The 14,311-nt window shown below is 41.2% G+C and overlaps 1 protein-coding gene across 5 annotated transcripts in view; it reads right to left on the bottom strand.

The window, feature by feature from the left end:
- The window catches only part of PLEKHA7 (pleckstrin homology domain containing A7), a 332,850-nt gene that overhangs the window by 75,158 nt on the left and 243,381 nt on the right, over positions 1-14,311 (bottom strand). For all 5 annotated transcript variants that reach the window (XM_090032588.1, XM_090032592.1, XM_090032590.1 and 2 more), the window contains 3 exons: positions 10,479-10,583; positions 7,570-7,642; positions 4,448-4,548 (listed from right to left, as the gene is read on the bottom strand). In XM_090032588.1, the coding sequence (XP_089888714.1) occupies positions 4,448-4,548; positions 7,570-7,642; positions 10,479-10,583 (279 nt within the window). The remainder of the gene's footprint in view (positions 1-4,447; positions 4,549-7,569; positions 7,643-10,478; positions 10,584-14,311) is intronic.

Genomic DNA, 14,311 nt, shown 5'->3' with positions numbered 1-14,311 from the left:
GCAAGTCATGCCTGACCAACCTGATTGCTTTCTATGACACGATGATTGGCTGTGTGGATGTGGGAAAGCAGTGGACATGACATACCAGAAGAAAGTACTAAAACATGGTGCTGTACGGTGATGTGTTGACATGGCCAGTGGTGGCAGGTAACAGAGCAAGGAGCAATGGTTTCACGTTGCAGCAGGGAAGTTTAGGTTAGATAGCAGGAAAAGCTCTCACAAGAGTAAAGCCCTGGAACAGACCCAGAGAGGTTGTGGAATCTCCATCTTTGGATGTTTTTAAGACTTGGGTAGACAAAGCGTTAGCTGGGATGCTATAATTGTGGACTGTCCTGCTTTCAGCAAGGGTTTGGACTAGATGACCTGCTGAGGTCCCTTCCAACTCTGATTTTCTATGATTCTTTGTAATAAACAACTAACTGAATATAGCCCATGGTCCCACACGTCTCAGCAGTGATGATCAGTGACACTCAGTACATTCTGGCTGCTTGCAGATGTTCTAAAAAGAGTGGTGCTTTACTTTAAGCTCATTGTGCTTCTGCGCCAAGCCCAGTGCATGCCTAGAAAAGGCATTGAATTAGTTGGACCTGGCTCACCCACCATCTGTATAGACTGGGTGCTTTAGTGAGGCTTTTCTGGCTTCAATCAGCTTTACCTTAAAGTGCCAAATGCCCTGCTGAAGTACCTGATCTATACAGATGCTACAGACCTGGGGTCAAAGTAACATGTGGCTTCTTCTGGTAAAGAACATTTTTGTTTGGGTTTTTTTTTTTAAATGTCTGCAAGCAGCCCCTGATTTTCACAGAGGGTATTCAGAGGTGCTTTTCCATAAGCTCTTCAATGGACTCTCCTATAACCCTGGAGTCACTTTCTTTTCTTGGTTTTGGGTGTTAGCATTGAACAAGATAGCCCTCTGATATATAAGCCACGCAAGATGGAATAATGCAAAAGGCAAGTGTCCTAGTAGCATTAATGTCACTTGAGATCTCCAATAAAAATGTTGTGCTACTTCTATTGATTTCAGTATGATCATCAGCAGACTCCACAGTTGTATTACTTCCTCTGAGAAAATTAAAATGCATATCAGAACAATTATAGGTTGAAAAGTCTACTGTTTGTAAAGATTTCAGTGGTATTAATTTATATCCATATTCTGTCTAAAATGATTTGTATGTGCAGAATGTTTTAGTATTACATTTTATAATACTTCAGTCTTCAACTAAGAATTTTAACTGATTAATCCTAACAAACTAGATTTTTCTTGGTGAAATCTGTGTGCATTACTTGTGATTAAATATTTATGCTCCTTAAAATAATTAAATAAGAACAGTGAAAATATTAGGTGGTGGTAGTTTGTTGGCCACACTAAATAAGGGGCAGAGATATTAGAGCTTCAGAGATTGCCATAATGCCTGGCTTCCCTGAGAAATTCTGTGGGGAAAATTTTAAAAAATGGCTGGAAGGATAAAAACAAATTGAATTCAAAATGAAACTTTGAAATAATACACACTTTAATATATGCTCCATTACTTGTGAGAACAGGATATCATTGCACCAGAATGCTGCTCTAGGCACTAACAATATAATTTTGACACAGTGTTGCAAGGGAGACAAAACCCTGAACCCAAGCCTTAGCAGATAAGCAAAGGAAGACAATATACAAAACCCACAAACTCCCATCAGGTTCTGCACTTCAAATAATAGACATACTATTGAACTGGTCCTCTCCCGAAAATAAAACCTAGAAAAAGTGTTTATTTTTCTATTGCTAAGTTAACTGAGCTAAAAAAAACCTTATGAGTCAAAGTTTATTATGTAAAAATTCTCACAGAGGCTGCATGATAATTTTTAGTCAAAGCAAGTTTTTACCCTGAGATTTCAATCTCAGAAAACAGACATTTACAATGGAAGCTGGCCAATAAACAAGCATATGCCTAAACTGTAATTAGCATATTACACAAAAACCCAAATGAAAAACAGACAAAACTTTAACAACATGACAAGATACAGCTTCCTCTTGTTCATGACTTCAGTGTGAAAAAAATATTGTATCTTTATTTTTGGCTTCATCTTCTTGTGTTTTCTATTCCTGGCTGCATTTAATTATGACATGCAGTGCCTGTCCCCGCTCAGTATATTTAAGGGCACCCGACAGATTAGATAAATTTAATGGCTGGTGAGTGACAGAATTCTGGTAAGACAGTGTCCTTGAACCTCTGCAAACCTACAGTGAATTCTGGGGGCGTGGAATTCAGACAGTGCTATCAGTGCTACAGAAGTCCTAGAAAATCAGGACTTGCTATTGTTACAATACATAGTTTTGAAGTGAGAAGTTTACCTTAACATTTGCAATAAAGCTTAAATGAAAGCTTAACTAAAATCAAGCCCAGACCAACATAGAATCTTTTATAAACAGTACATACCATGCTATGTATCTAATTAATTTTATATATGGACTGTCTGATAATAGGTTTCATAGATTTCATAGACATTAGGGGCTGGAAGGGACCTTGCAAGATTGAGTCCAGCCTCCCTGCCATAGGTAGGAAGTCAGCTGGGTCAAATGATCCCAGCAAGATAAACATCCAGACACCTTTTGAATGAGTCCTGAGCAAGTGCTTGCACCACCTCTGGGGGGAGTTTGTTCCAGATCCTGGGTACATGGCCTGTAAGCACAGTAAGACCAGCTTTGCTACAAACTTTGTCTTAAGACATTCTATAAGGATACCTTGGACATGGGGGAAAAAAAAAAAAACTACCGGAAGCGGCAGTGTGTTACTTCGACCACCTCCACAGCATCTGTACAGACTAGGTGCTTCAGCAGGGCTTTTTTGCACTTTTCTCTAAAGCTGATTGAATTAGCTGTTAGATAGTGCCAAAACAGACCTGCTGAAGCAAATGGGCAACAGACATTGGGCAAACTGAGTCCAACTAACAGGCTGCCTCTTCTGGGTATGTGCTGGGCTTGGTGCAGCAGCGCGCTGAATTTAAAGCACCATTTCGTTTTGTTTTCACATCTGCAAACAACCTAAGGTATTAAGACACTATCTTAATACAATGCCTTACTGTGACCTTTCTTTCTGCTCTTCTTTCTTTCTGTCTTTATTCTAAATCATCTGAAAGGAACTTTGAGAGAAACGTAACTTCGCTGCTTCTGAAATGGAGATTTATCCATATCACAGCTCCAGCTGACAGCAGAGTATGGAAAGATACAATTTGGTCTAACCTAGGTAAAAAACAACTTGATGACTGTCAATAGCAATACTGAAGCTTTCTTACCTGAGGTGCTGTCTGGCTCTTGAAATGTAACTAATCCCTTTTTGTTGTGTGATTATTTTAAATCAGTTTATAGTCTTAACCTAGATTTGAGTAATAATTCTACAATGAGAATACTAGTTAGTACTTCATTAAATAAATACTAAACTTAAGGCACAGTAACTAAGATGCATTAATGAACGTGTATATGTGCCCACAATGTGACAGATTCTGTTCTAAACAGCTGTGTATTTTAAAACTGTAACCTTGTTCAAGACTATAATTTGCCTTAATGGCTAGGCTTAGTCACGTTGTGAGTTGGAGGCAGGTTTTTCCATTGTCAAGAATAGGTCTATGTTCGTTGTTGATTTTTCAAAGATTTGCAATAGCTAGAGCAAAACCATAAATTATCCAACACAGATTTTTAACAACAAATCCCCAAATTATCAAAACAATAGATTTACTTAAGAACTACATGGAAGACTAAATTAAAATGTTGTTTTAAGCTGCATCTAGAACAACCACAGCTTCCAGGTTATGAAGGAGACAAAGCTGGCTGCTCATCCTCCCCTGAGATGAGGAAATTACAAAGTACGTTAAGTGACAAAACAAGAAAATTAATTATTTTGAGCTACTATATGGGAAATACCAATTACCGAGTTTTGGGAAGAGAAAATAAATGAAAACTTTCATTGCCATACTACATTAAGTAACAAAGACTAAAGTCATGACACTGTCATTTCCTAGCTGTCAAAACTGAGCAGGTGGTTTTATTGCAAATAAAAAGCATCCCTATCCACTTTGAAGTGAAGCATTCCATGGGAAAAGGCAATGCTTTTCTCAGTTTATAAAAAGTACTGGTAAAGTTTGTCAGTTTTATTTTCTGAGGCTTTATAGAAAACCATTTTCCATATGCCCAAGCTAAAGCTATAAAGAAGTATGTAGCATAGTAGAAAGATGAATTATAATATAATTATTAGATACAAGAGAAATTATGTAGCTTGAAAAACATTTATTAAATATGTATTTGATAAATCAGTTTTGTTTCTAAAATATTTATGGAGGGAGAATTAGGAATGTTACTGTTCACTCTATGACACTATATTCTCCCAGGCAAACAAAAATTTAAAAATATTTACTATACACATTGCTAATTATATATATCATAAATGTTGTATTTGATTAATTGTACCTTAAAGGAAAACTTGCGGTGTATACGATCTTCAGGTCCAACGGGAGATATGACATAACTAGGCAATGGTATGCTACCCAAAACAGTTTCTTCTCTGCTATCTATTGAATGGAAAAAGTGAGTCACTGTACCTTTTCAATAGGATATTCTCCCTATACAGTACCATCAAACAGTGGAGAAAACAGTGCCTACTGTATTATGTTCCTGAAATTTCTCCCATTTCCAAGTTTTTGTTTTTTCACCCAGAAGAATAAGCACTCAAAATAATTCTTCTGCTGATATACTTCCAGTGACTAAAGAACAGAAGAGAGGAACTGGAAAAAACAAGGCCACCAAAGCCTTATTTATTCAAGTGCAAGGAACTAGTGATTCAAAAAAATCTACTGGCATGCCAAAGACATCTCTAGGCACCATTGTCTCCACTTAAGCAGCTGATCTGCCCTCTCCCCTCTTCAACAGCCCCACCCCAAGGAGTCAGCAACTTGGGGCATTTATACACATGCTCTGAGAGGCTCGGGGTGGGGGAGGGGCTTTGACTAGAGCAGTTCTGGGAGCTGCTGTAATTAAAGCACCCGGAGTGTCACCTGTATCAGCATCCCCATGCTGAAAAATGGCGGCAGAGGTGCTTTAACTAATGCTTGCCCAACAAGTTTCAATTAAAGTGCACCCAGTGCCATTTTTCAACATGGGGACACTGATACTCATGAAGCTGGAGTGTGCCAGAGCACGGTAATTACAACACATTGTAATTATAGTGCATGGGAGCAGCTTCAATATAAGTGTTTAGGCACCCCTAGTGACTCTGCTTTCTTTTCCTTCCCACCTTGCATTAACACATTGTGCAATGCTCTGAGACCAACATATAATACTACATAGATTTTGATGCCAGATAACTGTAATGATTTAAAAGTCTGTAAACCTGCATGATGTACGATAGACTATCAAGTATGACTCATACATCCAACTTATTTTCTAATTAATTATGTAACCAGTTATAGAGCTACCATAGTCTATATATGAACAAACATTCTAGGTACTTGCAGACATGGGAAAAAAGCAAAACACTGCTTTACTGTAACCTCAGTGAGCTCCTGCATCATCCCCAGTGCAAGACCAGAAGAGGCAGAGCTTCAGTAGCACCCAGCTTACCCAACATCTGCAGAGATCAGGCACTTGAGAGGGTAGTTGGCACATTTATCTAATTCAATCATCTCCAACCTTTTTAGGTTGGAGATCACTTTTGGAATTTAAGAGGAACTGAAGATCTACCTCCCCCCCCCGGCCCAGCAGGTCAGTCTGTGGGGAGGGGAGGGGAGGGTAGAGGGGAAAGGGCCATGGGGGGGTGGGGTAGATCAAGGCCCCAGCTCTACCCCACTCCCTCCATCACTACTAGGGCCTTGATTGCCACCCCCAATGCTGGTGAGGGAAGGGAAAGCCTTACACAGCTGGGGTGGAGTGGGGGACAAAGCCATGAGTGGCTGTCTGGGGAATTCAGGGAGGGGGTAGGGGCACACATCACAGGAGGGCAGGGGGATGCATGTCCCCAGATCTGCATGTGGGGTGGGCTGGTGCTGAGGCTGGGGCTGGGGTAGCACCGGGCTTTTTCTGGCTGGGCTGCACTCAGGTGGCTGCAGAGGTGGCGCCACTGGGAACGGGTCACTCCCAGCACTGCCGCCATCCACGCCGAGCACAGTGCAGGCCAGGCCTGGCAGGAACAGCCCAGAGCAGCCTTCCATCCCATAGCTGTAGCTGTCCTTCCCCTGTGCCCGCCAGTCCCCAGCCCCACATGTCCTCAAGGGGAGGGGAAGGCTGTGCCCACCAGGCCTGGCCTGCAATGCACTCGGTGGTGGTGCTGGAAGCAAGGGTTGGGGAGGGGCTATGGTCTCCCTCTGCATGGCCCCACTCCCAGCACCAACGGTGCAGCCACCCAGCCTGAGCGCAGCCTGGCCAGGGAAAGCCTGGTGCTGCCCCAGGCCCAGCCCTGCCCCCAGATCCAGAGGCATGCACCCCCACCGCCCTCCTGGGCTGTGTTTCCCCCCCAACCCAGGCCCCCTGGCTGTGCAGGGCCTGCTCGCACTCCCTACATACAGCTGCTGGCACTGCCCCACATCTGGGGGGGCACATGCCCCCCCAATCTGTGCATGGCAGATGTGACTGCAGCTGTGGGCTGGACTTTGTGCTCTGAGGCCTCTGCCCCTCCCCTCCCCCACCAACTGACCTGCTGTGCTTAGGGGGGTGGGGTTAGGGTGCACACAAGCATGAACACGCTCAGTCCCCCCCTCTCCTCCCAGCCCAGGATCAACTTGAAGAGACTCCAGGATATACCGGTCAATCACAATCGACCAGTTGGTGACCACTGATCTAGTAGCTGATTGAATCATCTTTAGCTAAAAGTACCAAAGAGCCCCACTAAAGCGCCTGATCTATACAGCTGTTGCAGAGCCAGGTGGAAGTAATGCACTGCTGCTTTCAACAGGGTGCATTTTTTTGGTTTTTGTTCCACATCTGTCAGCACCCTTTGTGTTGCAAATTTCCTAAGCGCTATAGAAACTGTGTTTTTAACTTTATAAATTCATGTGCAGCAGGTGGGATGCAATGCCTCCATTTGGTTCAAGAAGAAACAAAGGCACAGAGAAGTCTAATGATTCAACACTGGAACTGGGATTCAGAAAGCCTGGGTTCTGATCTGAACTCTGCCACTGACTGTGTGATCTTGGATAAGTCAGTCTCATGGGGTTTCTCCATAGCTGTAATAATACTTATCAAACGATATCCCAGAGATGTTATATTAATTAATGTTTGCAATGTGCTTTGAAAATGGACAATGATAAATCACATATAAAATATTGTTATGTATAATCTATGAACAGCTGGAAACCCTGGTCTCTTGTTTCCCCAAACCCATGCCTTAGCCAAAACCAATTCAAATAAGTTAACAGTAATTTTGCTTACTGGTGAGGATTTGGATCACAAAAGTAATGTTAAAATAGTTATGTGAGGGGTATGGCATGGTTAGGAAAAAATACTGAACTTTAAGAGATGTTCAGAAAGCAAGCCAAAATGTTTTCCAAAAAGGTCTCAGTTTCATGAAAATTATTTAGATCAGCCTGTTATCTGCTCACCTTTGTAGTAAAACAAACAATAATCAGAAAGCACGAACCATCGTCTTTTCCATAACCTCATTCCAGAGCTATCCTGAAATACAAAGAATTTAATATACTTTCTTTCCATTCAAATAAAATCTCAAAGATAGTCTACCTCAGCATCTAATTCTTATGTTATAACAATTAACAGTTATCAGAAATATACCAAGTATGTTATTTATTACAAAAAAATGAACATTTTGCTTTTTGTTTAGTGAACCATGATACAATGACAGAAACATCAAGTACAGTATCCAGTTACAGGATGATCTTTCTTAAGTCATCCACAGGACAATTTTCAAACTTTTATTCACTAACTAAATTTAGATCTCCAGTATATATGGCTCTATGAACAAAGGAGCTGTTGCCACATATTTTCTCAAAGGATCTATCAGGCAATTAGGAAAAATAATCAAGTTATTAAGAAGGGAGATGTATTCCAATGAGGATTGCTTCCCATTTATGGTGAGTATAAGGACATATTAGCAGAGTAGACAAGAAAAGTGTAGTTGAACAACATCCAAAAGCAGAAAAAAAACTTAGTAAATAAATGAGTTAAAATGTGCAGAAATCATAAAAAAGCAAGGAAAATACTTACTAAAACATTCTCTCACCAACCTTCAAGGTAATTCAAAAACTCTTTTAAAAATATAATGCATTCTATTAGACTTCTAGCTCTACAAGAGATTTTCAGCAGAGAAATAGGCATTGTCCAAAAATAGAATATAACATTGAAAAATTATTATAATTAAGGACCTACTGAAATTGCAACAGAAGTGCCCTCTACAGTGGCTCCTTTAATCTTGCTGGTTTCATGGCGCATTGCCCCCAATCCCGATTGGCAGATGGACCCTAGTATCCCTGACACTTGCTACTGATTGATGGGGAGGCAAAAACTGTAGTTTTTAAATATGACATGGTTTTTATCTCCAGCTGCTCATTGGTCAAGGGGCACCACTGCTTGCTGCTGATTGGCCAGGAGGCAAAAACTGCTCCATATTTAGAACCAGGAGCTGCTGGAGACTGCACTTTCACCATGATTTCGATAGGTCCCTATTATAATTTAACTTACCTAATGTTACTCTTAATTATGATGCTGAGAGTGTAGCTCACAAAATTCTTATAGGAAATACAACCGTTCAACAGCCAGAAAATATGGAGATGGCTATACTCTAAATACATATGGTGATGCATGTACCAAATTCTCATTCTGCTTTCTGTCAAAGGTTTACAGCATCCACCTAGACACAAGTTTCATTCGTCTGGACTGCCTACCTTCACATAAAAAGTGTTCTGACACCAGCTTCTCAATTTAATGTTTCCTATTATCTAGTACATTGTTCCTCCTAAAACTTACTGCTCCTCACAAGCTGGATCCAGACTGCAGGTCTCTTTGTGGGCCAGATCCAGATGCAGCAGTAGAGCAAGCAGCAATGGCAACCATGGGGCTTAAGGCTGATGTTACTTACCCTCAACAGTGCTCTATATCCAGTATTTCAGTGGTGGGCCCTACCCACCTGGCCCCCAAATTCCTGGCACCTCTGAAAGCCCCGTCGGTAGGATTACATGATCTATATGTTTGATACCCCTGCCCTAAGAGATAGGGCTATAAATTATGTAGTGGCTCCAAAGCATCTTTTTCAAGAGCCTCAGAAGTTTCATGCTGTGAAGACTGACTGATACAACTGTTGAACTGGGGAGCGGGAGGTTGCAAATAAAGAGACAGAACTGACTAGAAGATCATAGAAAGGTCTTATTAAAAAAGCGGAGGTCATAAAAAAATGTTAAATGAACAAGATGTCTGCGCCAGAGCGCATCTTTGACAGGGTGGAAAGCACAGAAAACATTTTCTGGGCTGAAGGAGAGGATTTCCAAATGGGAATATCTGAAGTGCTGTTCCATGTGCGCCCTTTCTTCCCCATCCTGATCCCACCTTAAACATGTGCGGAGAGGCTGTTTCTTCTCCTCCTCCTCTCTCTTTTTTCATGTTGTAAGGGACAGTGATACATACTAAATATACCTGGACAGGCTCTATCCTGTCCCTTGCTTCTGCCCTTGGACAAATAGGGTATGTTGGGACTAGGTGATTGGCTCTCTTTAATGCTGTAACATGGGGAAGACACATTGCTGTCTAGGAGGATTTGTTATCATGGACCTTGTTTCACCTTCATACCTGCTATTTGCAATCTAGCTGTTAGAAGCTAGGTGGATTACACGTTTGAGACTGACAAAGGGACTCATTATACATAAAACTGGTAAAAGGATGCATGGATTTTCTTCACTTTCCACTTGTCATCCAGGAGGTCTGAGTTTGTAGATCTGGGTTACATTTATGGCAACTTGGGCAAGTGCCAATGCAGTTGAATGACTTCTCTATAACTAGCAGGGCTTCTTGGTCACCGGTCCCAAGTATGGCAGTACATTGGAAGAGGATTTGCCTCCGTCTAGCACATCTTGAATCTCCTTTAATCTTCTCTTGCCTAACACTGAAGTGCAGAAGGGAAATGGGTTGGGGCTCTGCTTTCAGTCAAGGCCTATGGACAGGCTCACAGGTATAGTACCCCACATGGAAAAAAATCCTACTACACAGTTCAGAATGGTAACCAGATTTAGGCAAGAGAGTTGCACCCTTCATATTAAACCATTAATCTGTTGTCTATGTGTCATTGTTTCCATAACCATATCCAATTTTAAAGTAAACTTTAGGTGGCTGATTTCAGAGGTACTGAGCACGTATAACTTTCCCCTGTAGTAAATAAGAGTTCCAGATGCCTGGGATTACTGGCAGTCAGGCCCTTGTTTATTTGCTGTTACCTGAAAAATCTCTCTTGGTTATCTGATGATTTTGAAATTCAGAGAAACAGAAACTGATCATCTCTCATACATACCTGTTTATGTAGCCAGCCTCGTACTACAACTGGAACATTAGGATTCCTCCGTATAGATTGGTCCCTCTTTCCAAAACTGTGAACTTTGTTGCCAGATTTTACAACCTGAAGACACATGTTTGGACATTAGTAAAAAATACTGTATTAAACATACATTTTAGAATATATATGTTTCCTACTTTATTACACAGTAATAATTATAGCAGTTGTAGTGCTTTTTCAGATATAATATTTATAACAGTTAAATAAAGCCAGTTTAACACCATCATCAGCATACCAGTGTCCAAATGCACCTCCACCTCCTGCATGAATCATAACTATGAATGACGTCTAACCTTTTGAAAGATAAAACTTAGTTCTTCTGTGCTTGAGGGAAGCTCTGTGTGCATTATCAGAACTGTTTGTACCAAAGCACAGGATGAGTCACACAGTCTCTTTCTCATGAGTACACATGCACATGTGCCACCCGACAGAAATACATTGTACATGTGAACTTTATTTTTGTTGTTTTATGCTTCGTCTCACATAAAATTAATTTAAACAGAAGCAGTGCTTCATTTCCAGAAACAAACAGAGTACCAGAAAGGTAGTACTGCTGGTAGAAAGGTAGAAAGTTCCCACAAACGGGAAGTTGTAGGACTCTTCTCAGGTGAAAAGCTGTCTGGAGAAAAAGGAAGACAGCATGAATTTTTGGGGAGAGGACTTGTCCTGCTCTTTCAGGATCTATTTGCTTTACAGAGCTGCCCATTTCTTTCTGATATACCTCCTAATCCTATTTCTCTTCCTCAAAAGGGAGAAAGCTATTTTGCATGAGACATCCCAGCTTCTTGCTTGCCCTGCAGAGGTCAGTTATATTGTACCCACCGTGTCTCAGTGCTTTACAAGGTGCTAGGAAAGCTATTTTGCATGAGACATCCCAGCTTCTTGCTTGCCCTGCAGAGGTCAGTTATATTGTACCCACCATGTCTCAGTGCTTTACAAGGTGCTAGAGACATATCTGCACAGAAGTAATAGGATGAAATCCTCAGGACTTCTGACTACTGTTTTCTATTCAAACCTCTCTACTGAACTCGCAAGGGTATTAATGCTCATCAGGTGAAAATAAATAACCCAGAACTGGGAGTCAACAAATAGTTCTCATTTGAGGGGAATAATTTTGCCAAAACAACCAGGCAGGCAGCTCTACACCCTGCCGTCAGGTACACCATAGAAAATTAAAAGGAACATACATAAGACAGAACCTTGCAACAACATTAAAGTAGACAGTGTCAGTTTAGATCAGGATTGTCCAGCTGAGGGCCAGGGACAGACATTACACATAAACTGGCTTAAATGATCAGAAACTGGTTTAAACCTGTAACAGAACATAAGTTCAGTGCACATAAACCACTTTCAAAATGGCATAAACTGGTTTAAGATAAACCTGGTTGAATGTAGTATCAGACTTAACTGATCTGGGTCAAACCGGTTTATGCAATGTCTTCCCCAGATCCCTTCCTGGTTTAAGTTAAACCAGAGTCCTCCAGCATCTCAGATGATTTGCATACTTGGGCTGGGCTGTCTGCTCCAGAGAACAGAGCTGGCCCCACCCCTCTGCTGCCTAAGCAGAGCTCCAGCAGACTGCAGGCACAGCAGGGTCTTCCTGGATTCCCTGGCTGCTCATTTTATCAATTCAGGCTCAGTCTTTCTGAATGTCTGGCCCCTAGCCCAGGACTTAACATGTGTCCAGGCTCCTGATCTGGGCCCTTCAGCACTACTCCAGCAGCAGCAGCAGCAGCAGCTACAAGTCTCCAGGCTCTCCCTCCCTTTTTTAACTTCCACTGCCTGACCTCATCTCTGGGGGTGAGGCTGAGGGAGCCCATAGCCAGGTAGCTTGGGGGGACCCAGATGTCCCATGCAATGCTGTACAGTGCAGGGTGCCAGCATGATACAGCCAGACTCCAGCTGCACAGTGGGAGGGATCTACATAGCTCAAGGCATAGGGATAGTGGAGGGAGTAGGGACTGCAACCCCCAGCCATTCAGAAGTTGGACAGCCCTGATTTAAATTAATAAGATTCACCACTTTTTTCATATCGGTATTAGAATTCTCTAGTTCTAGTACGGATAGCAACACAGGTGCATCTTAATGCTAAATTAATATAATAGCAGCAATGTCTTATAAACTTAATTATTGCATGTATTCTGTACTGAATCATATTAAGCTTAAACACAGAAGTGCCCCATTGATATAAAAGGCCTAAGGACAAATCAAAGCATCAGTTAAATAGAGTTTCAGGTGACTATACAAATGGAAGAAATATTTTGCATTCCAGCTAAGTGCCAATTTGGAAGCTAAGTGGATCTGTAATGCATCGATGATGACTACATTATTATACCATTGGAAGTTCTTAATACTAGAATGAATGCATCATTATTTGCATGGTAATTTTATGCAACTGGGGCCCCATCTGGCTAAGCACCGGGAAAACATACAGTAAATAATAGGCCCATCTTCAAGTTCTTACAGTCCATGGTTGAATTGCAACATAGCAACAAACAAAAGTGACAAAAAAAAGAAGAGTTGAATTGTATAATTGGATGTTTAGGTCTATGCTTCATTATGTGATTAGTTAAAGATGTATCCACCCCATGCTTTGGACAATCGTGTGAACAATTTTAATAAAACAAATATAAAACAATTAGATTGAAAAGCATAAATACAGGAATAATTAGAGAAATATATATTTTCAAAGGCAAGAACCCACTCTTTAACTCTTTAAACAGCTGGCTCCTCATCATTTATGCCACAAATTCTTCAGATAAGTACAACTGCTAAGGTGTCATATGAGGATATAATATTTCCATGGGAGCAAGAACCAGGCCATTAAGGACTCAGCTGGCGCATCCACACATTGTCTTATGGTGACATAGTGATGTGCTACATTGCTGTAAGGCACATTACAGTTATGTAGCAATCATGCGGGTCTACATGTTATTGCTAGCTATGCTGCCACAGCTGCACACTCCCTGCTTATAGTACACTGCTGCGGTGTGGTAGTGGGAAAGTCTTTGCATGCCTGTACAGTGCCAGTACAGGCAGTTACTGTGCCATATTTTAGTATTCTCAAAAGGAAGTACCAAAATACAGCACAGTAATGTTGCTGTATGGAGACACGTAGACACACCCAGTAGGTCAAAACCTACACTATACTCAACTCCAATGAGAATAAACTGGAAGCCAATGCAGAATTCAATGTTCATTGTCAATAAAAATCTGGCAAAGTAAATTGGCTGCCCCATACCGTACTAGTTGAAGAAAACTCAAAAATCTTGAAGTGTAGTCCACAGCAGAAGACCTCGGTGCAGAGATACATTGCAGAAGTGGCAATGAAAGATAACTACAGCCAGGTCCAAATCTGATATAAAAGAAGTTGGAACTTCCTAGCCAAATCAAGATAGACAATATACATCCAAAATTCAGAGACATCATTGCCATTTCTTCTGTTCATTTCTCCCACTTATGAACATTACCATCAGTTTTACCTGGAATGAACTTCAGTCAGCTGTGTTCTTCATCAAGTCAGACCCTCATAAAAATCAACTAAGCTAAAATCTATGGTGTCCTGTCTCTTACTCAGGCATGAGTGTAACACTCAGCAGTAGTTACTTATATGGGACATTAATCCTCTTTAACTTTAGGATATTATTTTAAAATACTAACTGAAGACAGAATCCTCTGTTTACTGAAACCCTACCAATAGAACAACAATTTTCTGCAGACTCACCAAAGCTCCTCTCTAATAGCTATGACACACTGATTTCAGGATTTGACATAAGGAATGTCCAAAGAGA

The sequence above is a fragment of the Crocodylus siamensis genome, chromosome 2 (assembly GCF_052110815.1).
Source record: "Crocodylus siamensis isolate JL-2025a chromosome 2, ASM5211081v1, whole genome shotgun sequence".
NCBI lineage: Eukaryota > Metazoa > Chordata > Crocodylia > Crocodylidae > Crocodylus > Crocodylus siamensis.
The sequence above is the reverse complement of the archived record's forward strand: the minus strand, read 5'-3'. Positions and strand labels throughout refer to the sequence as shown.